Source organism: Syzygium oleosum, unplaced genomic scaffold (genome assembly GCF_021117445.2).
Source record: "Syzygium oleosum isolate NSW1041296 unplaced genomic scaffold, Sole_v2.1 Sole_v2.02, whole genome shotgun sequence".
Lineage (NCBI taxonomy): Eukaryota > Viridiplantae > Streptophyta > Magnoliopsida > Myrtales > Myrtaceae > Syzygium > Syzygium oleosum.
The window spans coordinates 3,735,984-3,749,326 of record NW_026607486.1 but is presented as its reverse complement, the minus strand read 5'-3'; the positions used below and the strand labels follow the sequence as shown (position 1 = coordinate 3,749,326).

General features: G+C 41.3%; 1 protein-coding gene across 1 annotated transcript; it reads right to left on the bottom strand.

Annotated features, from left to right (window-relative positions):
- Positions 1-12,028: 12,028 nt before the first annotated feature.
- On the bottom strand, positions 12,029-13,002 carry LOC115666634 (E3 ubiquitin ligase BIG BROTHER-related). Its single transcript, XM_030588329.2, has one exon. It carries the CDS (start codon positions 12,751-12,753, stop codon positions 12,082-12,084), a length of 672 nt encoding a protein of 223 aa, XP_030444189.1. The 5' UTR covers positions 12,754-13,002; the 3' UTR covers positions 12,029-12,081.
- Positions 13,003-13,343: the final 341 nt, after the last annotated feature.

Here is a 13,343-nt window from a genome sequence, read left to right as displayed (position 1 = left end):
ACGCAGCTTCATTTTTTCATTTCCGGAATAAATTTTTAGTTTAGAAATTGATTTGGAATAGAAATAAAAAGTAAATATTTCTTTTTACATTTCAATTTATGGAACTGAAATGAAAATGACAACTCTTCTTATCGCTCTCCCTCCCCGCCAATCTCCGGGAACAGAAATTTAAGAATAACCTATCAAACGAATTTCTATTCCAAGAACATGAATTTTGCATCGTTATCAAATACTACTTTTTACTCAAAAACTCATTCAAAGAATAGAAATAGAAAAATATATTTCTTGCTAGAAATAGGCTCAAGAAAGAGAATGGTTTTTATTTGCACCCTAATTCTCTTTTCTCTTTCCGAACTCGGGTCTTCCTGAATATATAGCGTCACAGCCCCCACTATTCAATCACCACCGAATTCACCGCCTAACATTCGAATATACATGTGAAAGACATGCCGACACTCGAGCCCTGTTTCCGATGACTTCTACTTTTTCTTAACTTTTTTTTATTGACGTTATGGCATCCAAATTTAGAGTTTTCTCGGCTTGGAATGTTCAAAATCTATTCAAATATACAAATATGAATCCGTAGTAATCGTATATCTTTTTCATGATTTTTCGAGATGCAAATTTTCGTACTTGCATAATATGAAGGAAAAGTTACAAATAGAAATAATGAGCAATCTCTTTCGCTTTTCGAACGGACCTGATTTATACCTTTTTTATTATGAATTTTTTTAGGTCTTACATTTTTTTTATTTGAAGTCAACACACGAGACCTTTTGGAAAATTCAAAAAAAAATGTAAACACTTAAACGTAGGATACTTTTATTTTGCGAAAAATGAATGATTTGGAAAAAATTTCCTAATTAAAAATTGTTCACATTATAATCGTCTGCATTGCCAGAAATAATTAGTCAATAAAAAATATTTTCACTATCGATAACAATTTACGTACAAATATTTTCGTAAACAATGAAAATATTTCTCGTCCATTCATTTTCGTAAGTAACACAAGCGATTATTTTTTTCAAAAAAATTCTTCCAAATCATTTATTTTCGACAAAACAGACCGAGTCGTAGGAAAATGAATGTATAAAAAATATTTTAATCATTTACGAAGTTGATAGAGGATCATTTTAAGGAAAATATTATTAAAATCATTCATTTTCCATAAACGGAGCAGCAAAGTCACTTAAATTCCAATGTAAATATTTAAAATACATAATTAATTTTTTTATATATAATTTGTTGAATTTATGTCTCAAGTTTGAATCGTTTACGGAATGTGACTCGCTTGGATAAATTTCATATTTATCGTGAAGATATATATTTTCTTTTGGAGAAAATATTCAAAATTGCCTATAAACGAATTCCTTCTGATGGCACGTAAAGCGAAGGACGTCTTCAACAGAGAAGGAAAACTGGTGGGCCCTGGTCAAAGTTATTCTTTGTTGACTCTTGAAATTAAATAATAAAATAAAAGAGAAAGAAGGGGCACACGTATAAAAGGCATGTTATCTTCTGCGAGGGTTTCTAGCCGCACACGCACAGAGCCGCACTAACCGCGAACGCCCACGAAGTTCTCAGAGAAGAAGCGCCGCACGAGAACAAGAGAAAAGAACGTACAGTCGTTCTTGGTTTCGATCGTACGAGAGCGTTTCGCTTTGGGCTTCAACACGCGGTGATTTGTGCAGTGAGTTTATTTTGTCCAATTAAGTTGTTTATTCGTAAACACTTTGGGTTTGGGCTTAAATTTAGGTGTGGGAAACACTCGAGCGTTTGAGCGATTTGTAACTCTGATTCTCCGATTATAGTGGATTATTTGTTGCTGGCTCTCCCCGTGGATGTAGGTACCGATATTCGGACCGAACCACGTAAATCTCTGGTGTCCTTTATCGTTCCTCGTTTATTTCTCTGGTATTTTCGCATTGACTTAATTTGCAAGATCCTGTCGTTTCCGCGTTATATTTCTAACAATTGGTATCAGAGCTTGAGGGTTGGATTTTTCTGGATTGTGATTTGGGGCTTCTGCTTGTCTGATTATTATCTGGAAATTCTGCTATTGCAATTATGTCTGGAGCGAAAGTTGAGATTGAGAAGTTTAACGGGAGGAACAACTTTGGGTTATGGAGCGTCAAGATGCGTGCGCTATTGACAACCCAAGGTTTGGCCAAAGCATTAGATGGCGAAGATGGATTACCCATTATAATGAAAGCAGCTGATAAAGCAGACCTAATGGAGAGAGCAAAGAGTATAATCCTGCTGAATTTATCGGATGAAGTGTTAATAGAGGTGGTTGAGGAGAAGGATGCCGCAGCATTGTGGGCAAAATTACAAGCACTCTATGTAACGAAGGGTTTGAACAATCGCTTGTACATGTTGAAGAGGATGTTTCAATTTCGATATACTGAAGGTACGTCGATCAGATCCCACCTAGATGAATTTAATAAACTCATGATGGATTTGAAGAACGTCGGTAAGATACTTGATGATGAGGAACAGGGCATGATGTTATTGGCTTCTTTACCTGAATCATGGGAGCACTTTACTGATTCACTACTCCAAGGGCGTACTACGATTACCTCGGAAGAGGTAAAGTCGGCATTGTTCTCTAAAGAGTGGCGAGAGGAAGTTGCGAGATGACGGTCTAGCGCGGGATGTAGCGCGAGGACTAGTGATTCGAGGTAGAGAACAACATCGAGGGTCCGTAGCAACGAGAGGTAAAAGCGGATCAAAGTCACGCAATAGAAAGTCTAAAGGACGCGTGAAGTGCTTTGAATGTCACGAGGAGGGGCACATCAGGAGAGATTGTCCGAAGCGAAGAAATAAAGGTGACAAGCAGAATGCCACAAGCAGTGTGGCAAACGTTGCTGAGGAGAGCACTAGTGATGCAGAGGCCGTCTTGTGTGTGACTACTGGTTCATTAGGAGACGAATGGGTGCTAGATTCGGGGTGTTCTTATCATATGACGCCTCATAAGAACCGGTTTACTACTTACCGGCTGCGAGATGGTGGTAGAGTTCGATGGGGAATAATGCAACTTGCAATGTTGTGGGGATAGGAACGGTTCGGATTCGGATGCACGATGGGGTGGTGCGCACACCGACGGACGTGAGACATGTACCGAGCTCAAGAAGAACCTTATTTCTTTGGGGACACTCGATGATATCGGGTGTAAGTACACCGCTGAAGGTGGAGTGCTGAAGGTCTCTCGAGGTGCCATGACAGTGATGAAGGGGAAGAAAGTGAGTTCTCTCTATCATCTACTGGGAGAGACCGTGACAGGAGCTGCTGCAGTTTCATTAGGTGAGTCAGATTCTGACTTGACTCAGTTATGGCATATGCGTTTGGGGCACATGAGTGAGGCAGGTATGATGATGCTGAGTGATAGGGGGTTGTTGAAGGGTCAAAAGACAGGGGAAAGCTTGGACTTATGTGAGCACTGCATCTTTGGGAAGCAGCGTCGGATTAAGTTTACAACAGCTGTTCATTCGACCAAGCGACCGGTTGAGTACATTCATTCAGACGTCTGGGGCCCGTCTCCGGTTCCTTCGAAAGGAGGTGCCCGATATATGCTAACATTTATCGACGACTACTCCAGAAAGGTATGGGTTTACTTTCTGAAGCACAAATCTGATGTGTTTGATCGGTTCAAGAAATTTAAGGCATTGATTGAGAAGCGATCGGATAAACGGATCAAGTGCACGAGAACCGATAACGGCATGGAGTTACGTGGTAAAGATTTTACCGAGTTACTGCGAGAAGAAGGGATTGTGAGACACCGCACGGTGCCGGGACACCACGGCGAGAATGGCGTTGCAGAACGGAAGAATAGAACTTTACTGGAGCGAGCTCGGAGCATGCTTTCACATGCAGGAATAGGCAAGGAATTTTGGGCCGAAGCAGTGAACATGGCATGTTACTTGGTTAATCGATCTCCATCATCTGCTATAGAGTGGAAGACTCCTGAGGAAGTATGGTCGGGGAAACCTGTTGATTACTCCGGATTACGAGTATTCGGATGTCCTGCGTATGCTCATGCGAGTGATGGTAAGCTTGAGCCGAGGGCGAAGAAGTGCATATTTATGGGTTATGCACATGGGGTGAAAGGCTACCGGCTGTGGTGCACTGATCCCAGATCACCCGGTTTTCTAATCAGCAGAGACGTGATCTTCGACGAGACTGCAATGCTTCAAAGGAGGGGTCTTGAGACACAACCAGCAGAGCAGACAGATCGTGGTGTCAGTAGTGAGGTGGAGATTCGGGTGGAGACTCGGAGACCTCGAAGGTAACGAAGCCGAGATTGCGAGATGAGGCGCGGTTCTGAAGTTGGTGATAATGAACAATCGGCGAGCCGCGATACACTATAGCCGCGGGTAGACGAGAGAAGGCAAATTAAACCACCGGTACGTTATGGTTATACGAGATATTGCTTATGCATTGGCTTGTAGGTGACGAGGTGGAGACGAGATGAGCCTTCGTCTTACTCTGAGGCGATGGCGAGTTCTGAGTCGTCGCAATGGATAGGGGCTATGAGTGAAGAGATGGAATCACTTTATCAGAATCAGACATGGGAGTTGGTCAAAGTACCTAAGAGCCAGAAGATTGTCGGTAGCAAGTGGGTCTTTAAACGGAAGGACGGCATTCCCGGTGTCGAGGCAGCGAGATATAAGGCGAGACTTGTGGCGAAGGGGTATACTCAGCGGGAGGGCATTGACTACAACGAGGTGTTCTCTCTGTGGTAAGACATACTTCTATTCGTGTTTTACTTGCCTTAGTTCTTGCACGGGATCTCGAATTTGGAGCGGTTAGATGTGAAAACAGCGTTTCTTCACGGTGAGTTGGAGGAACGGATTTATATGAAGCAGCCAGAGGGATTTGCTATTCCAGGTAAGGAAGATCATGTTTGTTTATTGAAGAAATCTTTATATGGGCTGAAACAGTCTCCTAGGCAGTGGTATAAGCGTTTTGATTCTTTTATGGCTAGTCAGAACTATTCCAAAAGCCAGATGGATAGTTGTGTTTACTATAGGAGATTGGAGGATGGGTCTTTGATATATCTATTACTATATGTTGATGATATGTTGATAGCAGCTAAGAATATGTCTGATATTGTTATGCTGAAGAGGCAATTGAGTGTTGAGTTTGAGATGAAAGATTTAGGTGCTGCAAAGAAAATATTGGGTATGGAGATTTTGCGTGACAGGACTATAGGAATTTTACGTCTTTCTCAGAAGAAATATATTGAGAAGATTGTTGCACGATTTAATATACAGACAGCGAAATCTGTAAGTACACCTTTGGCGATGCACTTTAAACTTTCATATAAGTTATCACCGCAGACTGAGGAGGAGGAGGAGCATATGTCCCGTGTTCCTTATTCTAGTGCAGTGGGTAGTATTATGTATGCTATGGTATGTACTAGGCCTGATATTTCACAAGCAGTGAGCGTTGTTAGTCGTTATATGAAGCGTCCTGGTAAAGCTCATTGGGAAGCTGTGAAGTGGATCCTCAGATATTTAAAGGGGACAGCAGACGTTGGAATTGTGTATCGAAGGAACAATAATGGCAGTGAGATCACTGGTTATGTGGATTCGGATCATGCAGGTGACTTGGATGAACGCAGGTCTTTAGCAGGGTACGTATTTACGCTAGCAGGTGGTGCAGTTAGTTGGAAGGCATCCTTACGGGATCACGTTGCCTTGTCTTCGGCGAGGCGAGTACATGGCACGACCTTTATAGCGAAAGAGGCGATATGGCTAAAAGGTTTACTCTCGGACTTTGGGTTAGATCAGAATAGTGTTGATATACACTGTGATAACCAAGGTGCGATATATTTGGCATATAATCCGATTTATCACGAGCGAACGAAGCATATCGACATCAGGTACCACTTCATCCGAGATGTCTTAGCGAAGGGTGTAGTTGTTGTTAAAAAGATTGCGACATCAGAAAACCCAGCGGATATGATGACCAAGTCTGTTCCTTTGGCGAAGCTCAAGCTCTGCTTGAGCACAATTGGCGTCTGTGGAGAGTGAGCGTCCGTCGGGGCGCTGGGAGAGCAGCATGGAAGATGAGCACTATAACTTGGCTACAAACATCGAGCCAAGGTGGAGAATTGTTGAATTTATGTCTCAAGTTTGAATCGTTTACGGAATGTGACTCGCTTGGATAAATTTCATATTTATCGTGAAGATATATATTTTCTTTTGGAGAAAATATTCAAAATTGCCTATAAACGAATTCCTTCTGATGGCACGTAAAGCGAAGGACGTCTTCAACAGAGAAGGAAAACTGGTGGGCCCTGGTCAAAGTTATTCTTTGTTGACTCTTGAAATTAAATAATAAAATAAAAGAGAAAGAAGGGGCACACGTATAAAAGGCATGTTATCTTCTGCGAGGGTTTCTAGCCGCACACGCACAGAGCCGCACTAACCGCGAACGCCCACGAAGTTCTCAGAGAAGAAGCGCCGCACGAGAACAAGAGAAAAGAACGTACAGTCGTTCTTGGTTTCGATCGTACGAGAGCGTTTCGCTTTGGGCTTCAACACGCGGTGATTTGTGCAGTGAGTTTATTTTGTCCAATTAAGTTGTTTATTCGTAAACACTTTGGGTTTGGGCTTAAATTTAGGTGTGGGAAACACTCGAGCGTTTGAGCGATTTGTAACTCTGATTCTCCGATTATAGTGGATTATTTGTTGCTTGGCTCTCCCGTGGATGTAGGTGACCGATATTCGGACCGAACCACGTAAATCTCTCAGTGTCCTTTATCGTTCCTCGTTTATTTCTCTGGTATTTTCGCATTGACTTAATTTGCAAGATCCTGTCGTTTCCGCGTTATATTTCTAACATAATTTCGTAAGGAAAGTTGGTAGATTAGATAGGATGTTCGTTGTGAAACATCTTTGTTTTTGTTTTTCTTGCCTTTGTCTTGTCAGTTATTTCTGGTTTTGTAAAAAATGGAAGCTTGCTTGCATGGGAAAAAGCGCGAGACTGCGCGAGAGCGTCAGACAACTGCGGGGGGCCTCGATCATCATCGATTGGGTTTCTTCTGCTGCACTTGTTTGGTCAGTCAAACATTCAAAGCGCCTCCTGTTCTTCTTTTGGGGATTCGTGCACTATTTTGTTTTTTTTTATCCTTTTGATTTGAGTTAATACCATCAAAAATTCCAAACTGGTACGCCCGTTAAAAATTTACCAAAAATTATTTTTTTGACCCAAAAAAATCCCAAATCGGTATACCCACGACAATTTTACCCCAAACTAATCTTTTAACTATAAAAAATCCCAAACTGGTACATCTGTAATAATTTTATCCCGAACTAAATTTTTTGACTACCGAAAACCCTAAACTGGTACGCCTGTGACAAATGTACTCTCCGTTAATTTTCGTTAAATTTTACTAACAAATTGCTAAGTTTGATGACACGTGGTAGTTGATGGATATACCAGTTTGGGATTTTGCCCCTCTATTTGTTACAAGTTTACCAATTTGTAATTTTTCGTGATATTAATCCAATTTAATGGATACTGACGGAGGGTAAATTTGTCATAAATGGACAAGTTTGGGGTTTTTAATGGTTAAAAAATTAGTTGGAAGAAAAATTGTCACAAGTGTACCAGTTTGGGGTTTAAATTAGTTTGAGATAAAATTGTCACAAGTGTACCAGTATGGGGTTTTTAGTAGTTAAAAAAATAGTTCAGGGTAAAATTGTCACAAATGTACCAATTTGAGATTTTTTGTGATAAAAAAATAGTTTGGGGTAAATTTATCATATGTGTACCAGTTTGAGATTTTTCGTGATATTAACCCTTTTGATTTTCCTTTCTTTCCATTTCATTTAGAAAAAATTAACAAAAATGATCCATGCGCAGTATCTTTCCTAAACTTTTAATTTGTTAAATGTAATCTCTGAACTTTGATTTGACGTGCAAAATCGTCCTTAACTTTTAATTTATACAATGCAGTACTTGAACTTTAGTTCAATATGCAATGTCATCCCTGAACTCTTAAACATTTTTATATAATCTAGATGCTATATTGAACATTGGACTAATGTTCACAGACCACGCTGGACAAATTAAATGTTCTAGGGACGACATTGGACATCAGGTCAAAGTTCAAGGATCATATTGCATAAATTAAAAATTCAATGATCACATTATATATTGGATCAAAATTTAAGGATCATTGGTGTTCCAATCCTTTTTTATTTTCTCCACATCTTCTGATGTGATCAAAACATAAACAAGCGGCAACCGACGTCTTCCTTTCGGGGGCATGCCATGTGATGGCGATTTGGTGTTTGATCTCGAGTTCATCAGCGACGAAGCCAGCTGATGATCAGGTGGGAGGGAGTGGGAGACATCACGGTTACGTTATGAGCCTTGACGATCACGTTTTGGACCGTGGTTTGCTGAACTCGAAGGAAGACCATCATCGTCATCATCAGAAAAAAAGAAAGATTAATCACTCCCCAATTGTTTTCTGAATTCGACAGGATTTGTTTAATAAGCTTTTGGGGGACGAGATGGGCATGTGCCGAAAAGGACAAATTCTGCTTCTCGTGACGATTCTAGCTCCACCTCCTACTCTCTTTTATTTGCCTTTTGCTCTGACAGTAGTAAGTTAAGATGATCTGTGGAATCCAGAACTGGTCGTTCAGATCTGGTGGGCTCTTTGATCGCCAGCATCTTCTTGCACATGTGGGTGCTCGAGATCATTAGCCATTCACAATCATCTCGTATCATTAAAAGGAAAACCCAAAGAGTTTGCTCCCACTCATCGCTTTGCTTTCGCGCGTTCAATCACCTCTGCCGACACAGCTCCAACAGTGGTGTTTTGCTGACAATGACCTTTGTTTCTTTTCTTCTTTTTCCTTTTTTTATTAAGTTACCGAAATCTCGTGAAAATTTGACAAGGACACATAATGTGCTATTAAGGTTGCTGTTAAAATGTAGGCGAGAGGAATTGACGCCTATTATTTTCACGGAAAGGGAGATGTAGACATAGCAAATATTCCCGTTTTGCCGGCTTATTTATCGTCGAGTTAATATTTTGATTTGCACCAGCAAACTTTGATTTTATGGGAATTGGGCAAAAGAAAATTTTGGGTTTCTGATGCTTGTGGATTTAGATGACAAGGACAGGAAGTTGAGACTTCAATCGGTGTAAGTAAGTAGAAGTGGTCGATTTTTCTATCTTGGTATGATGGGTGACCGCAGCCTTGGTGCCACCATATGGTGCTGTTAGATAGGACAATCCAACGCCCCCCCTAAGAAGATGTAGGCAGGCTTTTGGCCTCTTGTGTTGAGTTCATGTGGAATCTAAGACCACCGCACACATTGGAAAACTCATGGATCTAAAACAACTTGTCCATTCTGATCAATAGAATCTGTTGTTTTCAGGGTCCGAAACCGTCTTCTTCTTTTTTTTTCTCTTTTCCTTTTTCTTGTTCGGCCGTTATTAGAAAAACGTTTATACGAGCGTATACAAAAAGTAGCGATATCAACTTCGAAAGACGAGTCAGCTTCCGGAGCCCATCCCATCCATCAAATTCGGTCCCCATCGGCATCGTTTGTGCATACAATTGCGATTGCGCGGTGGTGGTATGATTGAATCTTATGATATAAGAAGCCGTGACGAGGTGGACAGAGAAGTGGGATGGCCTAAGTCTTACCAAACACCATGAGGCTTCGCACGTGTGCATAGACCAATGGGGACGATGACCCTTAGGAAGGGCAAAGACTAGCAGAAGACTAATCGACAACAAGAGGATGATGGCGATGTTGGAAGCTTGAAACGGAGACACAAGATTTCATTTGGATTCAAAAGATACAAGACAAGCATCCTTTTCCACGTTTCTTGTCTCCGCGAGTAATATGAGGATTTCGTGGTCACGATTAATGTCCGTGTCTCCTGTATTATTTCACAATTATGAAGACATTTCCATCTAAATTCGACGTCAGCATATTCTTTTTGGGGAATTAATTACCCTTCACGCACCGACAAGAAAAGAATAGATTAGATGCTTTCTAGATTAGAAAGAAACAACATGGAGAAATAAGGATATTTATGATTGTTTTTAGGGAAAAAAAAAGGGCCAAAAATCTCAAATTATACCCATTGTGACACATTTACCCTAAAACTCCTAAATTTGTACTTGTGTAACATATTTGTCTTCCATCAAAATTCCGTTAATGAGCACATTCAAAAATCTGCTTACATAGACAACGAAAAGGAAACGGTGTTGACACGGCATAAAAAATGACATCGTTTTTGTTGGATTATCATCCGACGACACATTGACGGAGGGTAAATGTGTTACAATAATACAATTTTGGAGTTTTTCGTGAAGTTTAAGGTAAATGTGTCATAATTGACATTATTTTTGGTTTTTTATGTCATAGGAAGAAGTTGAAATTAAATGTCTCGCAATGAATATAATTTGGAGTTCTTTATGGCTTTTTCCCTCATGTTTAACAATTTCTATACATATATCGATGTATATATAACTTCGGCCACTAGCCTTTGAAAGTGACGTAGTATCTCAAGCATAGAAAGACATGCTCTATACCAATTTAGCGACCATCCCTAACCTCTTATTTACTAGGGGTGTGCATCGGTAATGGTCTGACCCAGGAACTGGACCATATCGAACTAGCCAGTTCTTGGTGGTTCTCATAGAAAATTGGTCCGGTTTTTTTTTCCAAATTTTTGAAACCAAGAATAACTAGTTTAGTTCTCGAATTTTGGAGAGGAACTGGATCGAACCGACCCAGAATATGTATATATGTATATTTTTATTCAGCAAAGGCAAAATGTACAAATTATGTTTCAGAGTGATTTTTCTTTTACTAGTAACTTTCTTGTGAAAAGTAATTTCATCATACACTAAAGTAACTTTGAATATATTTAGGAACTTTTGAGAAAGAAAATAAAACATTTTTAAAAAAATAAAGCCGCCAATTCCCAGAACCAGCCGGTCCGGTCCGATTCTAGGTCGGACAAGATCGGTTCCCGGTTCCACGGACTGGGAACCGACCCTGCGTGGTCTGTTTCCCAGTTCCACGACTGGAACCGACCCACCCGAAACCGATCACCCCTATTTCTTTTTGCAGAAATCGCTAGCATTGTATCTAATTAGTCGGGTGTCGATTCCCAGATTGGACACACCGACACATCGACGAATAGCAATTTCCCCCCTCCCCCTCTGTTGGAGTAAATAACTCATTTAATCAATTGAATGGCCCCACACACAATTGATGCACGGATGAGTAGGGCCCGGAACTAGATCGAGTTATATATTTAACGATGTGGACAGCCTTCGCAGATGGGCCCAATGCGGCCCACGCAGCGAACCACCAGCACCACCTATTATCGGAGGACAGCGACATGCTACTGGAATTCTTAAGAGTACATGGTCACCATGTTCGAATTGTCACCCTCCATGGTGGTTGGGCTTTTGATCGTTTTTGCGTCTACCTTAGGGTTTTCCCTCTACCATTAATTGCACACTACAGCTGTTGTACGCCCGGCTTGAATAGGCATAGCACGCCCATACATTATTTAACCTAACGGACGAGATAACTGGGCCTCGACCTGTCGGACCGGCCCGTCAAAGCCCGTCGCGATCCTGTAGTGAAAGAAACTGTATGCATGGTGGTAAGAGAACAATGGCCTCGGCCGCAACCCATGCACTCGGTCACGACCCACGAACTGGGTTGACGAGGTAAGGCGAGTTGCAATAAATCGAACAATCTATCTAGCTTAGATAAATGTTAGGGTGCTCAACGTAGGACAGTCGGCGTCCACGACAGAGATATCCGACCAATTTAATTTGGCCGGATTGACTCGAATGGCACGTTCGAAAGGTTTAGGACTGAACTGGCAAAAATGCAATACATTTGGGACTTTTTTGGTTATTTTCCCCACATTCTTTGTCTCCAATCTTCTTCTTCTCTCCTTTCAATGCCAAACTGCACATTGCTATCTTCACAAATCAAATTTGAGATAATATACACACATCAATTGACTAAAATATAAGGCATCATTTATTCACAATTTGGACCAAATAAATACAACTAAGTCAATGATTTCTTGGGCGCGGAAACTTCAGAGCTACAGATGGGGCACGTCTTCTTAACTTGAAGCCACCGGGTGATACAATCTGAATGGTAAGGATGCTCGCAGTTATCAAGAACCACTAGCTTGTCGCCTTCTTCGTATTCTATTTGACAGATGACACATCTATCGATCGCTCCCATTCTCCTATCAATTACTGATTGCGATTGAAAAGTGAATGGCCTGAAGCATTTACCAATTTGTTCTAGCGAGAGTCCCCTCTTCTCTTCCCCGATTATCTCCCCGAGCTCAATCAGTTCTTCGTATGACAGCTCGTCCGGATCGATGTCATCGAACTCGGCCATGTCCATGTCGCTCGGGCTGCTGTCTTCTCCCTCCAGGAACCCGAGTTCGACTTCTAACCCCATGCCCGAGAAGTACTCGAAACGGTCTTCTTCTTCTTCGCCCCCGTCGCTCGACTCCTCGTCGCTGTCTACATCCTCTTCTTCCGACTCGCTCTCGATGGTGGAGAGCGTCGCCAAGCGGTCTGTCTCTTCTCGTGCTTCTTGTTCTTCCTCTCCTTGTGGTAAAGACATTGCGAAGGCGAGATCAGGGCCAAGGTCGTCATTGATCCCGGCGGGAGGGGTGGCCGGCCTGTTCCTCGAGTTCCTGTTGTCCTCTTCGTTGTCCATGGCAATTCAAAAGACGATGAGTATTGAGAAGAAAGCTTTCTCTCTTTGACCCTTTTTAACATTTAGACGAAAGATGAAAGATGGGATAGATAATGGATGTATTGTGAGGAATTGGAATGAGATGAAGCTTAGGTTTCTTGAGAAAGAAGGCAATCTCAAATGCAAAGTAGAAGAAACCCAATGTCCAGTGAGCGACGACATTCCATATTCTTCTGACATAAACGTGTAAACAACCAACGTTTGAATGCCGCCAATTCAAGCCAGGCAAGGAAAGACATAGGATGTTCGCTAGAGATTGCTTTAAGGAGACGACAAGTTTCATGCAAAGCAATGGCAACCTTTCCGTGGCAGATGATGACATGTTCCGGTAATTTAGGCAAACCTCAAGAACACTTAACAGTTTGGAACATCTTTCAAAGAAAGTAAATATAATTTTGTTTTGGTCAAAAAAGAAAGTAAATATAATGGGCGTGAATATGGGCTCCTATATCTTGAATTTAAGACTGTGCATGGCCACCATTCTGTGTCTAGAAACAGATTCTGGACAGAAATGATTCTTTTTAATTCCATGCCCGGAAACAATTTCTAAG